The sequence below is a fragment of the Sus scrofa genome, chromosome Y (assembly GCF_054392235.1).
Source record: "Sus scrofa isolate SSC_HxYL_T2T_F1_AM1 chromosome Y, Sscrofa_HxYL_maternal_Yorkshire_Landrace_v2.0, whole genome shotgun sequence".
In the NCBI taxonomy this organism is placed as follows: Eukaryota; Metazoa; Chordata; class Mammalia; order Artiodactyla; family Suidae; genus Sus; species Sus scrofa.
Window position 1 is genome coordinate 19,666,471 of NC_139402.1, and position 26,972 is coordinate 19,693,442.

Genomic DNA, 26,972 nt, shown 5'->3' on the forward strand with positions numbered 1-26,972 from the left:
AGAAGAAGAAGAACTAGGGTGGAGGAAATCACAATTAGAAAGCAGTGAAATAAATAGGCCAGCATACAGATCTGAACATGAAAATGTTAAAAAAAAAAAAAATCAAAATCATACAATTTGGGGAAGAAAAGTTAAGAGAATATAGATTTTTTTTTTTTTTTAATTTGAATGATGTGTTTGAACCTATATGACTACCAGGCTAAAGCAAGCAGATATACAGAAGGGGTAACATGCTTAAAAACCAGGGCAACCACAAATCAAAACTGAACATTACCTTTACAAAACTGAAAAGTACTCAAGCAAAAGATAAATGGAAACCATCCCACCAAAAAAAAAAAAAGAAAGAAGAAAAGGGAAACAGAGAATCAACTGGAAAACAAGGTTTAAAATGGCAATAAATAAACACCCATCAATAATCATCTTTAGAGAGTTCCCGTCGGGGCGCAGTGGTTAATGAACCTGATTAGGAACCAGGAGTTTGCAGGTTCGATCCCTGGCCATGTTCAATGGGTTAAGGATCTGGCGTTGCTGTGAGCTGTGGTGTAGGTTGCAGACATGGCTTGGATCTGGCGTTGCTGTGACTCTGGCATAGGCCGGCAGTTCCAACTCCGAATGGACCCCTTGCCTGGGAACCTCCATGTGCCAGGGGAGTGGCCCTAGAAAAAAGCAAAAAGACCAAAAAAAAAAAAAAAAAAAAAAAATCTTAAATGTCAAAGGACTGAATGCTCCAATCAAAGACACACATTGGCAGGTTGGATAAAAAAGCAAAAACATTCAATCTGCTGCCTACAAGAGACTCACCTTAGGGCAAAGGCATATATAGATTGAAAGTGATGGGTTCGAAAAGATACTTCATGCCAAAGGACAAGAGAGGAAAGCAGGAGTTGCAATACTCATATCAGATCAAATAGACATTAAAACTGAGGCCATAAAGAAAGACAAAGTAGAACACTATTTAATGGTAAAATTGTCCATTCAAGAAGAGGATAGTACAATTGTCAGTATACATGCCCCTAATATAGGAGCACCCAATTTCCTACAGCAATTACTAACAGACATAAAAGCAGAAATAGATGGGAATACAACAACAGTAGGAGAATTTAACAACCCACTCACATCAATGGACAGATCCTCTAGAAAGAGAATCAACAAGGCAAGAGAGCTCCTAAAGGACAAAATAGAAAAGTTAGACCTAATCGACATTTTCAGAACACTGCATCCAAAAAAATCAGAATATACACTCTTCGCGAGAGCACATGGAACATTCTCAGGGATAGATCACATGATGGGGCATCAATCTAACCTCAACAAATTTAAGAGTATAGAAATGATTCATGTCATCATCTTCTATCACGACAATCATGAAACCAGAAATCAACCACAGAAAAATATGAAAAAAAAACCACACACCATGGAGACTAACCAATGTGCTATTAAAAAACCAATTGGTCAATGAGGAAATCCAAAAGGAAATCAAAAAATACCTCAAGCCGCACTCCTGAGGAATAGCTGCTCAGCACCACCAGCCGCTGGAGGAGCCCCCACAGCCCAGACAAGGCTAGAACAAGCTTGGCAAGGCCGTGAAAAGATCTGCCTAATTCTCGGACAGTCCTTCTGAGTCGGGCTGCCTTGGGGAAGAGCCTCTTGGGTTCTCAGTGACCCAGACAGCTAGCTGCTCCAGTGCTGGGGCAGGGGCCGAACTCCCATGGAACAGCTGCCCAGCACCACCAGCCCCCTGCAAGAACCCCACAGCCCAAAAACACCAGAGAAAGCTCTGCCAGGCCATATGAAATCTGCTCCCATCGTGGTGTGGACCTCCCAGTCCTGTGTGCCCTCAGGAAGTCCTCCTTTGCTTCAGAGAGACCCCCTCAGCACCACCAACACTCCAGAAAATCCACACTGCCTCAAAAAAGACTGACCAACAACACCAGCCCTCAGGAAACATTCCATAGCAGTGACAAGGCAAACACTGCCCGGCCACAGAGAGTACAACTCCCCCAGGAAAAAGAAAACAGCAAGCAAGATGAAGAAGCTGAGAAACCACCCCCAGTCAAACCAACAGGAGAACTCACCTAAAACAGACAACAATGAAACAGATCTTGGCAGTCTGACAGACCTGGAGTTCAAAAGAGAAATAGTGAAAATACTGAAGGAATTAAGACAAGATAGGAACAGTAATGCAGATACCCTCAGAAAGGAACTAGAAAATATAAGGAGGAGCCAAGAAAAACTAGAACATTCATTGGCAGAGATACAAACTGAGCTAAGGGCAGTAAAAACCAGAATGAATAATGCAGAAGAACGAATCAGTGATATAGAAGACAGAATAATGGAAATCACCCAATCAGGTCAGCAGACAGAAAACCAAATCAAAAAACAGGAAAGCAATATAAGAGACCTTTATGGGATAACATAAAGCGGGCTAATCTTTGCATAATAGGAATTCCAGAAGGAGTAGAAAAAGATAAGGGGATGGAAAATATATTTGAAGAAATTATCGATGGAAACTTCCCAAATCTAAAGGATACTGAGTTCAGGATACAGGAAGCACAGAGGGCCCCAAACAGGTTGAACCCAAATAGACCCACACCAAGACACATCATAATAAAAATGGCAAAAGTTAGTAATAAAGAGAGGATCCTAAAGGCAGAAAGAGAAAAGCAGAATGTTCCCTACAAGGGAACCCCCATAAGGTTATCAGCTGATTTCTCTAAAGAAACTCTACAGGCCAGGAGGGAATGGCAAGAGATATTTAAAGTGCTCAAAGGAAAAACTATGCAACCTAGAATACTCTATCCAGCAAGAATATCATTTAAAATAGAAGGGGAAATAAATATTTTTTTCCAACAAACAAAAGCTAAAAGAATACAGCAATACAAACCCAGGCTAGAAGACATATTGAAAGGGTTTTTTCCTAAACCAAAAAGAAAGGAAGGAAAGAAAGGAAGGATAAAAAAATGAAAGAAGAAGAGGAGGAAGTACTAGGATTGAGGAAACCACAATCAGAGAGAAGCCACACAAATAAGCCAGCATACAGATTTAATCATGAACTTCTTTCAAAAAAAATAAAATTAAAAAGAAAAAAAAAAAAGAAGTCATCAAAATCATAAAATGTGGGCAAGGGATATGAGGAGATACATTCTCTTTTTTAAAATGTTTTTCTTTTCTTTCTTTTTTTTTTGATATGTGTTTCTCTTCTTAATTTTAGTATAGTAATGAAGTGTTTGAACTTACAGGACCATCAGGCTAAAACACACAATTATGGGAAGGGGTTAGCATACTTAAAAAACAGGGCAACCACAAGCCAAAACCAAATATTGCATTTGCAAAAAAGGAAAAAAAATACACTCAAGCAGATAATAACTGGAGACCATCCAACCAAAAAAAAGAAAGGAAGAATGAAGAACCATAGAATCAACTGGAACACGAGGTTCAAAATGGAAATAAATAATCACCTATCAATTATCAATTTAAATGTCAATGGACCAAATGCCCCAATCAAAAGACACAGAGTGACTGAGTGGATAAAAAGGCAAAAATCTTCAATATGCTGCCTACAAGAAACTCACCTTAGGACAAAAGATACATATAGATTGAAAGTGAAAGGGTGGGGACAAATATTTCACGCCAATAGACATGACAGAAAAGCAGGAGTCGCAACACTCATATCAGACAAAATAGACTTTAAAACAAAAGACATAAAGAAAGACAAAGAAGGACACTATTTAATGATTAAGGGATCCATCCAAGGAGAGGATGTTACTATCATCAACATATATGCCCCAAATATAGGAGCACCCAGATACATACAGTAAATATTAACAGACATAAAGGGAGATATTGATGAGAATACAATCATAGTAGGAGACCTAAAAACCCCCCTCACATCAATGGACAGATCCTCTAGATAGAAAACCAATAAAGCAACAGAGATCCTAAAGGAAACAATAGAAAAGTTAGACTTCATTGATATCTTCAGGACACTACATCCAAAAAAATCAGAATACACATTCTTCTCAAATGCTCATGGAACATTCTCAAGAATCGACCACATATTGGGACACAAAGCGAATCTCAATAAATTTAGGAGCATGGAAAGCATCTCAAGTATCTTCTCTGACCACAACACCATGAAATTAGAAATCAACCACAGCAAAAGAAATGAGAGAAAAACCTACCACATGGAGACTAAACAACATGCTACTAAAAAACCAATGGGTCAATGAGGAAATCAAGAAGGAACTTAAAAAACCCACCTGGAGACAAATGATAATGAAGACACAACCTCTCAAAATCTATGGGATGCTGCGAAAGAAGTGCGCAGAGGGAAATTTATAGCGATACAGGCCTTCCACAAACAATAAGAAAGAGCCCACACGCACAACTTAACCGTCCACCTTAACGAATTAGAAAAAGAAGAGCAAAAAAGACCTAGAGTCAGCAGAAGGAAGGAAATTATAAAGATCAAAGAAGAAATCAATAAAATAGAGACAAAAAACGAAACAGAAAATTAATGAACCCAAGAGCTGGTTCTTTGAAAAGGTAAATAAAATTGACAAACCCCTGGCCAAACTCACTAAAAAGAGGAGAGAAAGAACCCAAATAAACAAAAGTATAAATGAAAAAGGAGAAATCACAACGGATACAGCAGAAATACAAAAAACCATAAGAGAATACTATGAACAACTGTATGGCAACAAGTTTGACAATCTGGAAGAAATGGACCGTTTTCTAGAATCTTACAGCCTGCCAAAACTGAATCAAGAAGAAACAGACCAACTGAACAGACCCATCACTAGAAATGAAATTGAAGAGGTCATAAAATCACTCCCTACAAATAAAAGTCCAGGACCAGATGGCTTCACAGGTGAATTCTATCAAACATATAAAGAGGAATTGGTGCCCATCCTCCTTAAACTCTTTCAAAAGGTTGAAGAAGAAGGAATACTCCCAAAGACATTCTATGATGCCACCATCACCCTCATTCCAAAACCAAACAGAAATACCACCAAATTGAAAACTCTCTGCCAATATCCTAGATGAATATAAATGAAAAATTCTCAACAAAATCTTAGCCAACCGAATCCAACAACATATCAAAAAACTCATACACCATGACCAGGTAGGGTTCAACCCAGGTTCTCAAGGATGGTTCCACATACGCAAATCAATCAACGTCATACACCACATTAACAAAAGAAAGGTCAAAAATCATATGATCCTCTCAATAGATGCAGAAAAAGCATTTGACAAAGTCCAACATCCATTCATGATCATGACCCTCACCAAAGTGGGTATAGAGGGAACATTCCTGAACATAAACAAAGCCATTTATGACAAACCCACAGCCAATGTAATACTCAATGGGGAAAAATGGGAAGCCTTCTCACTCCAATCTGGAACAAGACAGGGATGCCCACCCTCACCACTGCTCTTCAACATACTTTTGGAAGTCCTAGCCACCAGCAATTAGACACACAAAAGAAATAAAAGGCATCCATATGGGAAGAGAAGAGAAATAAAACTGTCATTGTACGGAAATGACATAATACTATACATAGAAAACCCTAAGGACTCAACCCAAAAACTGCTTGAACTGATTAATAAATTCAGCAAAGAAGCAGGCTATAAGATTAACATGCAGAAGTCAGCCGCATTTCTGTCTACCAACAATAAAATATTAGAAAATGTATACAAAAACACAATACTTTTCAAACTGCACCTCAAAAAATCAAATACCTGTAATCAAAGAAATCAAAGAAGATGTAAAGAAATGGAAAGATATACCATGTTCCTGGATTGGAAAAATCAATACTGTAAAAATGGCCATACTACCCAAGGCAATCTACAGATTCAATGCAATCCCTATCAAATTCCCCAGGACATTCTTCACAGAACAAGAACAAACAATCAATCCACAATAGACCCAGAATCGCCAAAGCAATCCTGAGAAACAAAAACCAAGCAGGAGGCATAATTCTCCCAGACTTCAGGCAATATTACAAAGCCACAGTCATCAAAACAGTGTGGTACTGGTATCGAAACACACAGACAGACCAATGGAACAGAATAGAGAACCCGAAAAAAACCCTGACACCTATGGCCAATTAATCTTTGACAAGGGAGGCAAGAACATAAACTGGGAAAAAGAAAGTCTATTCAGCAAGCATTGCTGGGAAACCTGGATAGCTGCATGCAAAGCAATGAAACTAGAACACACCCTCACACCATGCACAAAAATAAACTCCAAATGGCTGAAAGACTTAAATAGAGGACAAGACACCATCAAATTCCAGAAGAAAACACAGGCAAAACACTCTCTGACATCAACATCATGAATATTTTCTCAGGTCAGTCTCCCAAAGCAATAGACGTAAGAGCAAAAATAAACCCATGGGACCTAATCAAACTGACAAGCTTGTGCACAGCAAAGGAAACCCAAAAGAAAACAAAACGACAACTGACAGAATGGGAGAAAATAGTTTCAAACAATGCAAGGATAAGGGCTTAATCTCTAGAATATATAAACAACTTATACAACCCAACAGCAAAAAAGCCAAACATCCAATGGAAAAATGGGCAAAAGACCTGAATAGACTGTTCTCCAAGGAAGATATACAGATGGCCAGCAAACACATGAAGAAAGCCTCAACATCGCTGATCATAAGAGAAAAGCAAATCAAAACTACCAGGAGAGACCACCTCACATCACTCAGAATGGCCATCATTAATAAATCCACAAATAGCAAGTGCTGGAGGGGCTGTGGAGAAAAGGGAACCCTCCTGCATTGTTGGCTGGAATACAAACTGGTACAGCCACTATGGAGAACAGTTTGGAGACACCTTAGAAATCTGTGCATAGAACTTCCATATGACCCTGCAATCCCACTCTTGGGCACATATCCAGACAAAACTCTCCTTAAAAGAGACACATGCACCCGCAGGTTCATTGCAGCACTATTCACAATAGCCAGGACATGGAAACAACCCAAATGTCCATTGACAGAGGACTGGATTCAGAAGATGTGGTATATATACACAAAGGAATACTACTCAGCCATGAAGAAGAATGACATAATGCCATTTGCAGCAACATGGAACTAGAGACTCTTATACTGAGTGGAATGCGCCAGAAAGAGAAAGACAAATACCGTATGATTTCACTTACAACTGCAATCAAATATACAGCACAAATCAACATCCCCACAGAAAAGAAAATCATGGTCCTGGAGAATAGACTTGTGGCTGCCTGGCGGGGAGAGGGAAGGAGTGGGAGGGATGGGGAGCTTGGGGTTATTGGCTATAACTTGGAATGGATTTTCAATGAGATCCTGCTGAGTAGCATCAAGAACTATGTCTAGATACTTATAACACAATAAAGGGTGGGAAAAAAAATGTATATTTGTAAGTATATCTTGGCCCCCATGCCGTACACCTGAAAAATAAATTAATTAATAAAAATACCTAAATAAATAAATAAAACATAACTTGATTCTTGTTTCTCAAAGTCTAATTCCTGAACCAGCAGCTTTGGCTATCACCTGGGAATCTGCAGAATACCATCTATCTTAGTCCCCCTCCCATTCTCACTTAAAATCTAATTGCAAACTCTCTTTTGCATCTCCTGACTTAAAATCTGTAATTTGGTAAGACGCCTACACGATATGCATTGATTTGAGACAGACTGCCCTAGACCACTATGCTATTTGATTTCTTTCTTCCCTCATCTTCTCATGGCTGGCTGCTGCTGTCACATTAGCAAACAAACCTAACCTTCTATTCTGCTGTTTTTCTAAGCCGAATTTCATTCTTTACTTAATTTTTTTCCCGTTTTCTTTTTCTCACTTAATTTCTATCATGTGACTATATTATTGGTGAGTTTGACATCCAGTGGAAGCTTTCCTTTCTTGAGCCCAGCAATGCAACGATTGCTGCCATCTCTGCATGCAGACAGCTCAAGGTCACTTTCATAGATACTCCTGTTTCTCAGAGTATCAGAAGCCTGATAAGTGGGGGACATGTGTATGGAAGGAAGAAACAGCAGTATGTTCCAGCTTTGTTCTTAGAACCACTTATTGACAAAACACAGTAATGTTTATGGTGCATAACAGTTGCTTTAATAACAAATGAAAGTGATACTTTATATATATGCTTCAGAAAATGCAAGAATTTTGGCATTTACATTATAGCCAACTACTCTGAAAATTTTTCCACAACTGTTCTTCCAAGGGTTCTATGAGTTTTCCATTGTTCACTTTTAAAAGGACAGCAGGGGTCCCATGCTGAGAGTACTTCATAATTCAAAAAAAAAAAAAAAAAAGACAGCTACTTGAAACAACATTGGTTAGAAAACAAAATCTTCCGTGAGTCAGTTTCTCTGGAAGGTAGAAAAGGGAACAATGTTTGGCATATAGCAGATGTTCAGTAAATATTTCCTGAAAAATAGCACTGTTCTCATGTAACTCCCAATTTCAATCAAAATGTATAAGCTTTAATCTTAAGGATTCCTTTTATGACTTGAACTTCTGAATTTAAACATAGAAATCACTCCCTCCCAACTGTGAGGCTGCTGAACATAAAAACAAAAATGCTCATCTACAAATGCTGGGGTTGATTTAGGAAATCAATTTGACATCTCAGAAAACACTGTAATGGTTCCACATAGCGTTTCACACTATTAGGCCATACATTCAACACAAGGCCCAATAAATGTAATTTTCCCTTCAAGTGTGCAATAAAATATAATTTTACATGTAAACTGTATCATAAAAATATTTTTAAACATTTTGCCATACTATATGTGGGCCTTGCTCCCTTAATACTCACGAGATCTGCGTATTTCTTACAAAGAGCAGCCAGCTTCTCCTCTGGAGTTGAAAGTGTGTTTAAGGCTTGCATTAATAATAATACTTCTTTTCCTGGTGAATAATTAAAAAAAAAAGTAGCAAAAAGATGGCATTAATTCAACCTGTAAATTCTACAGAAAACTGATATTGATATTTAGAATATAATTTAAGGCTGTAGTGAGAGACAGCAAGTCACCTGCTATTTCAAGAAGCCATATAGTTAAAGTTGTAGAAACTCTTTTCAATACTTTTTTTTTTTTTTTTGCCTTTTGCCTTTTCTAGGGCTGCTTCCCGCGGCATATGGAAGTTCCCAGGCTAGGGGTCAAATCAGAGCTGTAGCCACTGACTGACACCACATCCACAGCAATGCGGGATCCCAGCTGCATCTGCAACCTACACCACAGCTCACAGCAATGCTGGATCCCTAACCCACTGAGCAAGGCCAGGGATGGAATCCACAACCTCAAGTTCCTAGTCGGATTCATTAACCACTGAGCCACGACGAGAACTCCTTCAATACTTTTTATTAGCTGCAACATCACCCAAATTTCTTCACTTACCAACAGTGCTAGCTGTTACCTATTTAGCACTTAAACAGTAACAAGAACACTTTTGAAGGTTTAGAATTCTTAACTAAACCACTGATTTCAAGACCTTTTACAAAGGGTAGAATGTTTTTCAAGTATTCCTCCTCACCAAGTGAAAACATACAGCAAAGCTCAAAAAGCATTCACACAGTACACACTGTCTATCTAAAATGCACGGGGTGACACATAACATTACCTACAACCAAAGAGGTATGATTGTTTCCTCATTATTCGCTGAGCATATTCTGCATGTTAACCAAATTTAGTGGCAGGAAAAAAAGACAAAGTAGCTCTTCCCTTGCAAGAAGGAGTTTCAGAACAGAATAACTTTGGCAGAGAAAGCAGATGACTAAGACAGGAAGTATGAATGACACTTTAAAGTAAGAAATATTGTTGTATTTCTTACCCTGAGATTACTTTTTATTTTCTAAAATGTTAACTCTCATATACAGAATATTTGACTTAAAACTGTGATGAGAACTTTGATATTTGACATACTTTACAGAACTTCTATGGGAATGAAAGAGAAGAAACAGGCCAACATCAAAAAGAATAACTTTGTTATCTACTAAAACTTCTCCTTCAGTTCAGGATGATACAGAAAAGGGGGAAATATAATGATTAAATGAATAGAAGTAACAGTGACGTAAACTTCAATTTGTGAAGATTTTAAACAACAACTTTAAACAATTTTAACCCAGAGCTACATTTTATGTATTAGTGCTGTGACTATTGATTCTGAAGATATTTGTCAGTTTGTAAGGAATTATAAATACTTTTCATACCCCTATAAATTTTATTAAGTTTAAAAAAGTAGTGAAAAGTGGTTTAAGAAAGAAAATTTCAAGTTGTAGGCTTATGCAGAAATCACTCAAATCAAATATGGTAAACGTTAGGTACAATAGGAATGAAAAATCAAGTGGCAACCAGGAAAGTGAAATAAGAGTTTCAGGTTTCAGCCATGAAATTTAACATATCACATTCTTACTCCTAATTGTCAAACTAACTAAGGGAGATAAAACATGTTCTAAAGATCAATCTTATTAACCTACTTTCTAAACTACAAATAAATACTTATACATATTATGTATATATTATTATATATTATATATAATTCTGAAACTTCAGAGAATAGTCTTCAATAAGCTGAGCTAACACATAGTTTTCACTGTACTTATTAGTCAGACTACCTTAAATGATCAAACAATAAGGCAAATCAAATACCACTTCTGCCAAACTGGCCACAATTCTTTTCTAGAAAACAGTTCTTAATTATTCAGAGAGAAAGAACCAAGGCATCCAAAACCAACCACTTATTTCTGCTGTTTTCACTTCCTGCATATAACTGCAGCAGGGAGGCATAGTGACCTGACCAAAGAAACTAGGTGTTATTAGCTAAACATGTACCTCAACACTGGGCATGCTCCATAATTACCTGTACTGCAGAAACAAACAAACAAAAACACAAGTTAAACAAGCAGCATGTGAAAATGTCCAACCCCTAAGCAGAGAGTATTACCTAAGGTTTTTTCTTCATTTCTGTGGCCCTCTGAATCTTGCTGACAATCAGAAGAATTTGCTCCAGCTTCTGGCCCTTGGGATTCCTCTCTTGATTCTTGTGTGCAGAATACTGGGCTCAGCAAATTCCTGTTCTTTGCTATAAAGCTACTGCTTTCATCTTCTTCCAGTGATTTCTTGTTAGTTGTGCTACCATAATTCGAGTCATGTTGTTGAGGAGTATCATTCAATTGGGAGTTATGCAACAAATCTACTTTTACTCCTAGTCTGCAAATGCTAGAGTCTTCCATTGTGCCAACCACAAGCTAGAGGAAAAGAGCAGAAAAAAATAGGAAAAAAAGGAGTTATACCAAATGCAATCAAGGGAGGAAAACATATGCAGTAGGTAAAAATTCAGTTTTCCATCCCACTTTGCTCATGTTTAAATCAGTTTTTACTTTTTGGACATGGTACAATCATTTGACAGTATTATTCTTTTCCCTTTCATAGTAGTTTATAAAACAGCAATAATTCTTAGAATCAAAGGGGGGGGAGAGGACTACTTTAACAATGGAAATGGAAAAATCCAAGGCTATATCCCTCCAATAACTAATATGCTGGCAAAATCTATCAGAGTCAACTGCTGCAGAACTATGGTACCTACTAAAAGTTAAAGAAAGAAAATTAAAAATCATAGCCCAAGTGAAGGCTTAGTGACTACACAAAAGTTGGAGAGCACAGTCAGATTTTAGACTTCCTTTGTTTGTTTGTTTGTTTGTTTCAGGGTTACACCTGAGGCATGTGGAAGTTCCCAGGCTCGGGGTCGAATCAAAGTTGCAGCTGCTGGCCTATGCCACAGCCAGAACATCAGAAGTGAGCCTCACATTCAACCTACACTGCAGCTCACAACAATGCCCAATCTTTAACACACTGAGGGGGGGAAGGGATTGCATCTGCACTCTCATGGATACCAACTGGGTTCTTAGCCTGCAGAGCCTTAAACTTCTTGTCTACCATTCTCCATGCTATAAGGACAGCAGCCCAGACTCTAAGTGAAGGCTACTGGTTCCAGAGGGAACAATACAGACATTATTTACAAGGATTATGGTCTCATTCAACCTCTTGGGCAGCTCCTTGATAAACCTGTACCCGAGTACATTTCACTCTTGGGGAAGTTGTCTCAGGGACTGGGGCAGCTTCCAGTGTAGCTTTAAATAAAAATATACAAGGCACAAGTATTAATTTCAACAGCCTGAGGTCAAGAACAAAAACCAGCAAAAAGCAGCAGAGAAAAATCTGAGTAGACAGAAAGTGACAGAAGAGAGAACACAGGAATTTAAAAGCTCCCACATTGGACCAATCTTACTATCTCTGCCTGGTCTTCATTCAGCCACTCTGGCCTTCAAGCAAAAGTAAACGCTAGGGTAAGGCTGTAAACAGCCTAGATAAGTAGTGTAAGCTATTCGAAAGTAAAAGAAACAACATGTCTTGCTTACTAATGTGGACTTTCTCTTTCTTTCTTTTTGCAACCCACTTATTTTTCCCTGGATTCCCTGAGTGTTTTAGCCACCTTACACAGAAGTTGGCCAAGATCTCCCCAGCCACAAGTGGAACCGCAGGCCATACACACCCATCCTAGTTTCCTGGGGTTCAGCGGAGAATAGAGGGACTCAAAATTTGGCATACAAGCCACTTATTTTGGGGGAAGGTTCACAACAGTTCAAGGAAGCTAAGATCAATTATTAGCTCTGAGCTGACTCCTATTATTATCCAAATTCTAAATCCAAGCTCTATACCCAAATGTATTGTACAAATGACTATACATATACTGGTTACACATAAAATGCCGTATGCTTCTCCTTAAGCCATCCCACAAGTCCCAGTGGAAATTCTCCTATTTGGGAAAGCCAAAAGTAAGAGTAACATTGGTGAGTACCCTCTGTGGCTCAGAGGAAACATATCTGACCAGCATTCATGAGGATTCAGGTTTGATCCCTGGTGCTGCTCAGTGGGTTAAGGATCCGGAGTTGCCCTGAGCTTTGGTGTAGGTGAGAGATGGGGCTGAGATCCCGTGTTGCTATCGCCAGAGTGTAGGCTGGCATCTGCAGCTACAGCTACAATTTGACCCCTAGCCTGGGAACCTCCATATGCCACAGGTGCAGCCCTAAAAAGACATAACCAACAAACAAAAACAAATAAGAGTAGCTTTGGAACTCACAAACCCTAAAGATGCCTTCATGTCACAAGTCTCTGTGTGACTCATGCCATTGTATCCTCTGAACTGGTGTGTCAAGTGATCAGTTTCTGGATATCTGCTGTCCAAAAATGATACACATTTTACCAAAACAGCCATTAGCAAGGAGGTGATGGTCAAGGTTCTTACAACATTCCTATTCACACTTCCTGTCAGCCACAGGCATCTGGCATTAGGACTGCTTCTCAAAAATCCAGTTAGGAAAGAATCCTGGCATTAACTCCCACACTTCACCTCATCTACACAACTAGGAAAGGCAGGCCGGGCCACTGAATGCAGCTCTTTCCATTGTAGCAACATGGACACAACTGGAGATCCTCATACTAAGTGAAGTAAGTCAGAAAGAGAAAGACAAATACCATATAACACTTATATCTGGAATCTAAAATACGGCACAAATGAAAAAAAAACAAACACTTGTGATTGCCAAGCAGAGCAGGGGGAGGAGGGGAAGGGAGTGGGATGGACTAGGAATCTGGGGTTAGTAGATGTAAACTATTGCATTGGAGTGGCTGAACAATGAGATCCTGCTATACCACACAGGGAAATATATCTGGTCACTTATGATGGAACGTGAGAAAAATAATGTATATGTATGTATGTATGACTCAGTCACTTTGCTCTACAGCAGAAATTGGCAGAACATTGTAAATCAACTATAATTTAAGAAAGTTTTTAAAAAATATCAGATATACAAGACAGATAATAACTTTGGAGTTAAAAGAGCCTAACCTTTGAATACACCACTTACCACTTACAGAGTGGCTGTGAGTAGGGGTCAGTCTTTTAGTTCATCTGTAAAGCTACCTTAGAGAGTTATAAGATTAGATGAGACTATAAACTGCTGGCCCATAAGAGGACAGTTATAATAATTCCTGAATGAGCACATTCTATAAAATGCATGCTACATTAGTTTTCTATGACTGCTATTAAACACTTACCACAAACCTAATGGATTAAAAATTTATATTTATATCTTACAGTTCCAAAGGTCAGAAGCCCAAATGGGTCAGTAGTGCTGTGTTCCCTTTGGAGGCTCTAAGAGAGAATCTCTTTCTTTGCCTTTTCCAGGTTTACAGACAACTGCATGCTCTAGCTTGTCACCTCCTCTCCATCTTCAGAGTGTGCAGCATAACATCTTCAGATCTCTCTGTCCCTACTCACTGACTCTGGTCCTTCTACTTTTCTTTTGTAAGGACCCTTGTGATTATTCTCTGCTCACCTGGATAATCCAGGACAATGTCCCCATCTCAAGATCCTATGTAATCACCAATGAGATTACATAGGATTACATTTGCCACACAGGGTAACACAGTCACAGGTTTCAGAGATCAGGACATGAGCAAATTGCCAGGGGTGGGAGTGGGGAGAGATCACATGCTTTTTTTTTTTTTTTTTTTTTTTTGCCATTTCTAGGGCCGCTCCCATGGCATATGCAGGTTCTCAGGCTAGGGGTCAAATCAGAGCTGTGGCCGCCGGCCTATGCCAGAGCCACAGCAACACGGGATCTGAGCGCATCTGCAACCTACACCACAGCTCACAGCAATGCTGGATCCTTAACCCACTGAGCAAGGGCAGGGATCGAACCTGCAACCTCATGGTTCCTGGTCAGATTCATTAACCACTGAGCCATGACGGGAACTCCTTGCTTTATTTTTTCTACCACACATGTTATTACATTAACATGGTCCACACTTCAATTCTTAAAGAAGAAATCATCTTCCAAACTACTGGTATAGCTTCATGAACTATTCCCCACTAAATGATTCTACCTTATAGGAACAGGAAATCAAGTATCACTTTAGCAAGTAAGTATTACTAATGGCTGATTAAAGGGCAAAAGTGGGGAGAGAGAGGGTTACTGTGAGGACACTTTAGGAAAACTACTTGGGATTCAAACCAACACACAAGACAATAAATATTAACTGAATTATTCGGTAACACACATAGACAGCAGAGATCATTTGGAACATCTTTTCCAACAAGTCCAAGAATTTATGGAAGTTCACAAAAAATAAATTCAACTGGGAAGTGAACTTAATGTTAAAAACAGAATCTCAGGGTCTGAATGAAACTTAAAGATCACCTAGTACTCTCCTGAAAATGCCACAAATGGGAAAATTTTAAACATAGTTGATGGTCAATATTAATTTTTTTTAATACTTTAGGTATGTCAAATACTATCACATTCATTATATTACCTCAAAGTAAATCATTAGGAGCAAAGGAAAAGGAACTGGTGTGAAGGAAGAAAAAGGAAGCAAAGGACTTTATCTAGGACATTAATGCGAATCTTATTTTACATAAACAAAACTGTCCACGTAACTTGCCCTATCAATTACACAATCATGTTAATTATAAATAAATATTTCTCCAGGAGCTATTCCTTTAGACAAGTTTTTAATCTTTATCAGATGTGTTTTTTAATCTATGACAAAGCAGGCAAGGAAATACAAAGGAGAAAAGATAGTCTTGTCAATAACGGATAGGAATTACAAATCAACAGCTATTTGTAAAACTCCGATATTAGCACATTTTCTAACACCATATACACATATAAATTTAAAATGGATTAAAGACCTAAAAGTAAGACCAGAAACCACAAAATTCCTTGAACACGCCTGTACACTTCGTGACATAAACCCTAATGAGATATGTATACATGTGTGTGTATGTATGTGTATATACACATATACATACATATATACATATATATACACATATACACATATACATACATATATACACATATACATACATATATACATATATATACACATATATATACACGTATATGTATACATATATATATATATATATATATCGTTTTTTTTTTTTTGGTCTGTCACCTAAAGCAAAGGAAGCAAAAGCAAAATTAAACAATGGGACCTAATTAAAACTTTAAAATTTCTGCACAGCAACAAAACAAAAGGACAGCCTACTGGATGGGAGAAAATATTTGCAAATTTCATGACTGGTAAGGGATCAACATTCAAGATAGACACTCCCATCATGGCTCAGCAGAAACGGATCTGACTAGTAACCTTAAGTGCGCAGGTTCAATCCCGGCCTCACTTAGTAGGTTAAGGATCCAGCCTTGCCCTGAGCTGCGGTGTATGTTGCATATGCAGCTCGGATCCTGTGTTGCTATGGTTGTGGCATAGGCCAGCAGCTGTACCTCCAATTTGACCCCTAGCCTGGGAACCTCCATATGCCATGGGCGTGGCCCTAGAAAGACCAAAAAAAGAAAAAAGAAAAAATTCAAGATATATGACCAGCTCATACAACCCAACATAAATAAAACAAACAACCCAACTAAAAGATAGGCAAAAGATCTGAATAGACATTTCCTAAGGACCTACAGAGCAAGAGGCACTTGTTTAATCATCAGAGAAATGCAAATTAAAACCACAATGAGGTATCACCACACACCTATCTGAATGGCTATCATCAAATAAACCACAAATAAATCCCTGGCCAACGGCACAGGCAGAAAAATTTTAAAAAAGCAAAAAGAAGTTTCCTAAAAAAGACTGCAAAGAAAAAATATTGACAAGAACATGAAAAGAGAATACTTCTAGATACTGTTGGTGGAGTGCAGCCACTATAGAAAATGATATGGCGGTTTCTCAAAAACTAAAAATTGAACTATCACATGACTCAACCACTCTACTCCTAAGAATATATTTGAAAAAAAAAATACTAACTCAAAAATATATATGCACCCCAATTTTCACAGCAGCATTGTTTACAACAGCCAAAATATAAAGTTGCCTTGTACACACACAATGCAATATTGTTCAGTGATTAAAAAAAGAAATATTGCCATTTGCAGCACTACAGACAGGCTTAGAAAGTATTAAAAGTGAAATGAACCACAGAAACACATGCTGTATATCATTTATAGGTGGAATCTAAATTAAGTACAAGGATGTACTGTACAGCACAGGGAATACAGTCAATATTTTATAATTACAAATGGAGTATAACTTTTAAAAATTGAAAACCACTATGCTGTACACCCTAATCTTACATAATATTGTATATAACTATAACTAAACTTTTCAAAAAAAATTTTTAAAGGAGAAAATAGTAAGATAGAAACCTCCAGCAACCACATCTGCAGTGAAGCAACAATTAAGTTGGCAAAAATCAATGTTCTTCAAACTCTAGAAAATCGTTAAAGCCAACAACCAAACAGTTACTTAAAGAAGAACATTCTAAGTTTTTAATTCACCTGCCTACAATACCCCAACCTCAACACAGAAGCAGCTATCATTTCTCATGCAGCTTGCTGGTGCAAGAATGGGTAAGAGACCTTGTTCGTAAGATTTCTGACAGTGGGCTTTGACCTATATAGCAGCTAACAACAAAAACACAAAAAAATACAAACAAAAATAAATAGAATTAAAATTAAAGAGAAACAGGCTGTTCTGAATTAAGAGAACCAAATAAAACATCTCCTTGACTAAAACAGTGACTGAAGAGTCACATTCCTCTTAACTTCCTAAATAATTTAAAAATAAAAGAATCATACAGTACATTATTTTTGCTTCCTAAAAAAAAAAAGAGAGAGAGAGAAGCAAAGCTTAGCTCAGGTGCCATAAAAGCACAAGCAAAGAAAAGAGGAATGTAAACTGAGTTCACACAAATGAGATGGTAGAAAAACTATGACTATTCATATCCAGCTATTAAGCAGAATCCATTCCTTAAAGGGTCTAATATTTACCTTTTAACTTAATCATTTAAAAAGCTGGTTAACATTTTTGTTCTTAATTCAACAACATTCCCCATCCCAGGAAATATAAACAGAACTTATGTTCTAAACTGCAGTGGTGCTTTTTTTTTTTTTTTTTTTTTAAATCACAGCTGTCCCTACGTGAGTATATGAAGCCATAATTTTGATTTGATAGAGTAAGAGGCATCCAGTTTTTTGTTTGTTTTAAACCCCCAGATACCGGAACTTTCTTCCAGAAATCATAGAGAAAAAGAAAGCTGTGAAGCATTAACACCTTCATACAGAAAAGTCACAATATCTGACGTCACAAACAGGTCAAAAAAAGTTCATTCTTGAGACTTTGCTCATACGTAAACTGGACCTTTTGAAGCTTACCTTACAGGTTAAAAAAAATATTTTATAGCTTCATACAGAAGTGAACCCTTCAATATGTTCAAAAGAACATAGAAAGAAAAAGGGTTTCTACTATGCCAGGCCCTCTGCCTGCAATTTCAACTTCAGGGCTCCCAAAACCATATACCTGTATGGATCCAGGTCGTTGTGTAAACTTTGTAATTCTACAAACTCGGCCCAGAACAAGTGGGATTTTTGCATTCTGAAGGAGATCTCGATTCTCTGCAACCAGTTAGACAAGGAAAAGCACTTTAAGCAAGACAAGTAAAGGCAGCGTTTGGGAGGAGCTCAAGCAAAAACCAAAGTCAAAGAAAAGAGGAAGGAAGATGGTTTAAAAAACAAAAAAGAAATAGACAAGTTGATGCCTAGGCATCAACTCCGCATCCCGATTGCCGAGCTTTGCTGTGGTTGGTGATGCTGAGTGGAAGCTCCAGAACCAGGCAGCTCCTAGAGGTCCGCCACTGCTACCCACTAAGAGCCCGGGGGCGAGCAGCAAAGGAAGGTATGGGAAAGGGAGGTGCATCTCAGCCTTAGTCCGCAAGCCATTATCTAACTACGCAAGAGTCCTGCCTGCTCAGCCCTAACTCACACAGCAGAGCAACCTGTATGTACACTCACCAAAACCGAAGAGGACGAGTCTTCGTCCCCAGTCTACCGAGGGTGGCGCCCCACGCAGCGAGCACTGGGACCTCGGAGGCTGGTAGAGAAGACTTCAGGCTCCCGCGAACCCCTAGGCGCCCCGTGCACGTGGTTGTCATGCCTAGGGCACTAAGGCATCCCACCCACTGGATCATAGACATGATTACCCTTCCTACGCCGTCTATTCCCCCAAGCCACGCAACCCAAACCCCACTTCCCCTCCATCACTTTATTCGAATACGGACCTCCTCCTCCCACATAAACTATACCTCCCCCACTGTCGTCACCCCCCTCAGCCCCCGGAGAAAACGCCGAATGTCTGTCCCTCGATTAAAGTAACCGAAGAGTGAACAGGCAAACCTGTACAGGTTATACTTTCCCTCACGCTCCGCCGCCGCCACCGCCACCAGAGCCTAGTGTCAACTCTGATTTGCTTTGGGTTGCGTAAGCGTCCTTCCAGCCCGGCCTCAACCATTTGCTGAGCGCCGGCTAAGCTACTTCCACCCCGCGCTGGCTACTCGCGTCGCCAAAATGTGACGAAAGCATTCAAATCCGCCAGTATGACCCGCAAGACGGAAGCTTGGAAGCTAACAAGTCCCAGAGCCAATCGCTGAAGTAGCGCTCTCCACGTGACGGGATCTGCGCAGAGAGGTCAAGAGAGATGGGGGTGGGGAGCATCGGAGGTTGGTACAGGCTTCCGGACCAAAAGGCAAAGAAAAATATCCCCGCCCTCCCACCCCTACCTAGGCTCCTCCCCGTGAGTTTGCGCAGGAGTGGATAATGAACCACCCTGTCACAAACTGTTCAATGATAGTTTACCGGCCAGGTTTGGGTTGAAGGCAGAGGGTAGCATTCTGAGAACAGGAGAGTATGATGGTGGTTGTGCTTTGCAGTTTGATGGGACTTGTAGTTTTCTATAGGCGATTTACTACTCTATGCCCGAGAGCTTTTATAAAGCATTCTACTGTTTAAAAAGGCAAAATTCAGGATCAGGTGAGAATAGTTGTACGTCCTGTTTTGCTCTTCTTCGTATGTCTTTTTAGTGGCCTTATCTCTTATTGTTCTTAAATTACCAGGGCAGTGCAGGTATACCTTGTTTTATTGTGCTTCACAGATATTTCATCTTTTTACAAATTGAAGGTTTGTGGCATTCTTGCACCCGACAAATTATTGGCACTGTTTTCCAACATAATTTGCTCTCATCTTGCCTTCTGTGATTTAAAAAAAAGTAATAATAAACAGAAACCTCAATTAAGTGGAATTACAGACTGCAAAGGAAAGCCCTCACATCTTGAGACCACACCAAAAGCCAAGTGGGAAGAAGGGAGTCCTCTTTCCTAGCGAATAGGCAACCATGAATGAAAACCTATGGACTGTTTCCCAACTTGTTTTTCCTCTCTGTAAAAGTGTCCTCCTCCTGCTATGGAGCCACTCGTGTCTCACCCATGATTGCGATTGTGAATAGCAATTCTTCACTAATGTGTGCTGAAGAAATAATGGGGTTCGACTTGCATCAGGTGAATACTCAACCAATTTCAATGTTTCTATTTTTTTTTGTGATTATCAGTGGTCAATTAGCTTTGATATTACTACTACAACTTGGTGCATACAATTATTAGCATAATTTAGCAGAAAAAAATTTTAATTAATGATCATACATTGAGTTTTAGATGTAATGGAACTGGACACTTAAGCCACAATATAGAGTAAATAAATTTAATCACAATGGGAAACAAACAAAAAATGTCTGTGACTTCCTTTAGTGCTAGCCTTACTATATTTCAATGATTTGGAATAAAACTAGCAGGATCTCTGAGGTACGTATGTACTTTGCAAAAAGCAAAAGAGTATTGGCTTTCAGAATTTGAGTTTTCTGGCTGCAACACCTGTGCAGAATTCTGCCCCTTCACCAGAACTTTGACCATTGTTTAACTGTTCAGAGATACTGTGCTTTGGGTCCAAACACTGTTCACTTTGGTTGACCTGCCTGTTGTTTACTGTAACTTTGCAGAATTCATTTATTAGCTGATGTTCCTGTTCCTTATTATCTTCTATATACAGGAGTATGTCTTGCAAATAGCAGTACTTCATCCTTTGCAAATCTGGATGCTTCCTATTACTGTTTCTCCAGAATTAGATCCTCACCTGCAGAGGCTTTTGGAGGAATGCTTCCAATGAAATAACTCTAGCCTAACTTTCCAAGGAAAAAGTAACACAACCATGATAAGAAACTAAAGGAATGACTATTTAGGCCTTTGTTAAAGCTAAGTTCTCAAGACTCTTGCTGGGTGAAGGAGCCATCAGTAAAGACATTAACAAAACTCCTTTCCCCCAACCTCCTCCCCACCACCTTTCTAGCACTGGCAGTCAGGAAATAAATTACCGGAACCCCTTACTGCCTGGTGCCAAAACAGCAGGGATATATATACCATTAAAGCAACTCCTTTGTGGGCCCCACCTTGGGCTCCTTTCTGTTCAGAACCAGGGATCTGCAGTAAAACCCCAGTTCTCATTCTAAGATAGGGACAACTAGTTTCAAGATATTTACACTTACTGATTTCCTTTATATCCACGCCCCTTGCACATACACACAAACTGTGTGTGGCACCTAGGAAAAGTGGGAGAAAGGCCACAGTGTCCTCCTCCACAGGTTTAGCATGAATGCTGACTCCCAGTGGCCAGCAACTGGATCAAATTCAAACACGTCACTTAAAGCCTCATCTTCAGCATCCTGCTTCTCTGGTCCTGGAGGGTTTGCCAAAACATTATATCCAGCCGTATCATCTGGTTCTAATGAAGAAAGAGAGAAAAGAGTCAGTAGGCTCTATCAAAATTCCAACTGTCAATAATTAAACAATTCTGAATAAAAATAGATAATTTCCTGATGATCCCTGCTTACAGCACCCACAACCCATCACCCCCTCACACATACTAGGAAGAAGTGTTCTGTAACTCATTCACTTTGCAAGGAAATGGAAAAGGTCAATGTTTCTCACCACATACAGAGCTTCCATAGAACTCCCAAGGGCCATTAAGTTCAGCATCATTGTGTCTCTGTAGGTTGTTTAAATAATCCAGAGAGGGAGAAATTAAAAGATTTTTTAACTTTTAATATTTTTAAAATTTTTTCATTAAAGTTTAGTTGATTTAGAATGTTATGACAATGTCTACTGTACAGCAAAGTAACCCAGTCATACAAATAAATACATACATTCTTTTTCTTGTATTATCTTCCATCATGATCTATCCGAGGAGATTGGACAGAGTTCCCTGTGCTGTACAATAGGACCTCATAGCTTATCTATTCTAAATGTAATAGTTTGCATCTAGTAACCTTAAAATCCCCATCCATCCCACTCCCTCCCCCTCCCATTTGGCAAACACAAGTCAGTTCTCTATGTCTATTTATTAATTCCTCCCTCTGTTGTAGCTCTTTATTCTATAAAATTCAAATAAGCAGATGAGCAAAGGCACACAAAACTGTACTTTTCGTGGGAAAACTGGTCTTTCAGGACTCCACAATACTGGGTGTCCTGTGGCTCCTTGCATTCTTCTACAATCAGGGTGATGTACTGAGATCCAGGACCACACAATTGAGTTTCCATGCAGACCTAAAAATATCTTTAAATTTACTGGGAAGGGTAATATTTACTGATGAGACATTCAGACCTCCCTGTTCCCATTCATTTCCAATGAGAATTATATCTATCATGGGGGATTCCAGGATCCATACCAGGACAAATCCTGCTCTCCCTTCAGGAATTAACTCCCTTACATATCCATAAAACTCTTGCAGCAGGCCAGCAAGTCTGTGTGCAAGAATGTTTTAAAATTGGTCTCCCTGCAAAATATTAACATTTGAAAGATATAGCCCCTGAATTTCCAGGCTATGCAAGTAACTGCCTAAGAATGTGTGCTGGCTCATCAAAGTACAATTGGAATTTTAAGTAAAGAGATCTCAGAAAAGGATGCAATAGTTCATGTCATTGACCTACATGGCAACCAGAGGCAGAAGGGAGCTAGTTTCATGTGGCTTCCAACCAAGTTCATCAAGGAAAACTAGCTTCCTGAAACTTTATTATGAAGAGTCACCTAATATATATAGCATATATAAAATGAGAATAAAACCTTTATCCTGTGTTTCTGGTGTTTCTTTCCTGTGTTACCTTTTTTTTTTTTTTTAATTAAAGTGTTCTCTCTGTGAGTCTGTTTCTGTTTTGTAGATAGTTTCACTTACACCTATTTTTTATTCCACATATGAGATATATGGTATTTATCTTTCTCTTTCTGCATTACTTCTCCTAATATGAGAATTTCTAGTTGTATCCATGTTGCTACAAATAGTATTATATCTTTCCTTTTTATGGCTGAGTAATATTCCATTGTACATATGTATCACATTTTCTTCATCCAGACCTTTAGGTTGACCTTTAGGTTGTTTCTGTGTCTTAACTATTGTGAGTAGTGATGCAATGAACACAGTGGTGCGTGTATCTTTTTGAATGAAAGTTTTGTCTGGATACATGACCAGGTGTGGGATTACTGAATCATGCAGTGGTTCTGTATTTAATTTTCTGAGGAACTTCTATACTGTTTTCCACCAACAGTGTAAGAGTGTTCCCTTTTTTCCACACCCTTTTCAGAATTTGTTATTTGTTGCCTTATTAATGATGCCCACTCTAACTGCTGTGAGTAGCTCATTGTAGTTCTGATTTGCATTTCTCTAATAATTAGTGATTGCAAGCATTTTTTTTCATGTTCCTACTGGCTATCCATATGGCTTCTTTGAATAAATGTCTGTTAAATCTTCTGCCCTTTTTTTGATTGGGTTGTTTGTTTTTGTTGTTTGTATATTCTAGAGATTAAGAATGTATCAGTTGCATTGTTTAAAAAGATGTTCCCTTATTCTGTGGGCTTTTTGTTTTTCTATTGTTTCCTTTCCTGTGCAAAAACTTTTGAGTTTATTTAGATACCCTTGGTTTATTTTTGTTTTTATTATCATTATTCTAGGAGATGGATCAAACAAGCTGTTGCTGTGTTTTACGCCAAAGAGTGTTCCCCCTATGTTTTCTTCTAGGAGTTTCATAGTATAAGGCATTATATTTAGACCTTTAATCCATTTTTAGTTTACTTTTGGGTATGGTGTTAAAAAGTGTTCTAATTTCATTCTTTTATATGTAGGTGTCCAGTTTTCCCAACACCACTTGTTGAAAAGACTATTTCCTCCACTGTATGTTTTTACCCTATTGTTGTAGATTGGTTGACCATAGGTCCTTGGGCTTATTTATTTCCATCCTATTCCATTTATCTTTATTTCTTTTTTGTTCCAGTACCATACTGTTTTGAATACTGTATCTGTGTAGTTTAGTCTGAAGTCGGGAGCCTGATGCCTCCATTTGCATTTTTCTTTTGCTATGTTGTTCTGGCTGTTCAGGGTCCTTTCTGTTTCCAAACAAATTTTAATATTTTTTCTAGTTATGTGAAGAATGTAATTGGTAATTTGATGGGAACTGCATTGAATGTGTAGATTGCTTTAGGCAATATAGTCATTTAGAAAATTTGGATTCCTCAAATCCAAGAGTATTGTAAATATTTCCATCTGTTTGTGTCACCTTTGATTTCTTTCTTCAATGTCAAAATTTTCAGAGTACAAATTTTTACCTCTCTTTTTATTTATTTATTTTTTATTTTTTGTCTTTTTAGGGTCGCACCCACAGCATATTGAGGTTCCCAGGTTAGGGGTCCATTTGGATCTCCAGCTGCCAGCCTACACCACAGCCACAGGAATGCATGATCCAAGCTGTGTCTGTGACCCAAACCACAGGTCACAAAAATGCCAGACCCTTAACCCACTGAGTAAGACCAGGGATCAAACCCACATCTTCATGGATACTAGTCAAGTTTGTTTCCACTGAGCCATGATGCCAGGTTTTTAATCTCTTTTTATGTAGGTTGATTCTGAGGAATTTTCTTCTTTTTGATGTGATAGTAAATGGGATGGTTTCATTAATTTATCTTTCTAATCTCTCATTGTTAATATATAGAAGTGCAAAAGACTTCTGTGTATTAATTTTGTATCCTACAACTTCACCAAATTCACTGATAAACTCTTAACAGTTTTTTGATAATGTATTTAGGATTTTCTAGGTGTATTTTCATATCATCTATGAACAGTGATAATTTTACTTCTTTTCCAATTTGGATTAATTGACTAATTTTTATTGCTTTTCTTTCTCTGATTGTCATGGTAGGACTTCCAAAACTATGTTCAATAACAGTGGTGAAAGTGGACATCCTTTTCTTGTTCCTATTCTTAGCAGAAATGAGTTCAGTTTTTCACCATTGAGAATGATGTAAGTTATAAGTTTGTCATATATGCCTTTTTACTGTATTGAAGTATGCTTGTGCTATGCACAATTTCTGGAGGGTTTTTTTATATATCAGAAATGGGTGTTAGAGTTTGTTAAAAGCTTTTTCTGCATCTATTGAGATGATCATATGGTTTTTATTCTTCTGTTTATTGATTTGGTGTATCACAGTGATTGATCTGCAGACATTGAAGAAAACTTGCATTCCTGGTATAAAACACAGTTGATCACAGTATATAATCATTTTAATATAGAGTTGGATTTAATTTACTAATATTTTCTTGAGGACTTTTGCATCAATTTTCATCAATGATATTGGCCTGTAATTTTATTTTTTGTGGTATCTTTGATTTTGGGATAGGATGTTGGTGGCCTTATAGAATAAGGTTTGGAGTGTTCCTCTGCAATTTTCTGGAAGAGTTTCCAAGTGATAAGTATTAATTATTCTCTAAATGTTTAATATTTTCCTGTGAAGCCATTAGGTCCTGTAGCTTTGGGGGATTTTTATGGAAGTTTTTAATTATTATTTCAATTTCAAGTCTTGTGATTGGTCTATTTATATTTTCTATTACTTCCTGTTTCAGTTTAGTTGGTGGTACTTTTATGAAAATCTGTTTCTTCTATGTTTTCCATTTTCTTGACATATACTTGCTTGTAGTATTCTCTTGTGATCCTTTGCATTTCTGTGGTGTCAGTTGTATCTTCTCCTTTTTCATTTTTAACTTTATTGGTTTCAGCCCTTTCCCTTTTTTTCTTGAAGAATCTGGCTAAATATTTGTCTATTTTATTGATCTTTTCAAAGAACCAAATTTTAGTTTCATGAATCTTGATTTTCTTTGTCTCTATTTCATTTATTTCTGTTCTGATAGTGATGATTTCTTTCCTTCTACTAATTTTGGGCTTTGTCTGTTCTTCCTGCTCTAGATGTTTTAGGTGTAAGGTTACCTTGTTGATTTGAGTGTTGTCTTAGTTCCTGAGATAACTTGTATTGCTATAAACTTCCTTCTCAGAATTTCTTTCACTTTGTCCCATGAGATTTGGATTTTGCTGTCTTCATTGTCATTTGTCTCTAAGTATCTTTTGATGTCCTTTTGATTTCTTCAGTGATCCATTGTTTGTTTAGTAGCATATTGTTAGGCTTCCAGGAGTTTATGTTTTTTGCTGTTTGTTTCTTATGTTTGCTTTCTAGTATAATAGCCTTGTGTTCAGAGACAATGCTTGAAAGAATTCCAGTTTTTTAAAAATTCAGCAAGGCTTTGTTGTGGTCCAAGATATGATTTATCTTAGAGAATGTTTCATGTACAGTGGAGAGGAATTATATTCTGCTGCTTTGGGATGTTAAGTTCCATAAATATCAGTTAAATCTATCTATTCTAATGTGTCACTAAAGGACTGTGTTACCTTAGTGATATACTGTCTGGATGATCTGTCCATTGCTGTAACTGGGATGTTAAATTCCCCCACCATTATTGTATTACTATCCATATCTCCTATTCTGGAGAAATTATCTTATTCGTATACATATATATATGAATATATATACTGATTTGTATATATAAATCACCATATTCATTTATATATATTATATATTATTTTTTCATATTTATGTATATAAAATGGGAGCATATAAATTTACAGTTGTTCTATCTT

General features: G+C 38.0%; 1 protein-coding gene across 8 annotated transcripts in view; it reads right to left on the minus strand.

Annotated features, from left to right (window-relative positions):
- LOC110257894 (gamma-taxilin) overlaps window positions 1–19,489 on the minus strand; it is a 45,623-nt gene extending 26,134 nt beyond the window's left edge. For 5 of the 8 annotated variants that reach the window (XR_014836233.1, XR_014836231.1, XM_085009101.1 and 2 more), the window contains exons 1-3: window positions 19,315–19,489; window positions 10,953–11,256; window positions 8,827–8,918 (exon numbers count right to left, since the gene is read on the minus strand). Coding sequence is in view for 5 of the 8 variants with exons in the window: in XM_085009101.1 (XP_084865227.1) it covers window positions 8,827–8,918; window positions 10,953–11,241 (381 nt within the window). In the remaining 3 variants the exon portion in view is untranslated. Of the gene's footprint in view, window positions 1–8,826; window positions 8,919–10,952; window positions 11,257–18,442; window positions 18,533–18,933; window positions 19,194–19,314 lie in introns of those variants that run through there. The other 3 variants (XR_014836232.1, XM_021080892.2, XM_021080893.2) reach the window with 2 other exon arrangements.
- Window positions 19,490–26,972: the final 7,483 nt, after the last annotated feature.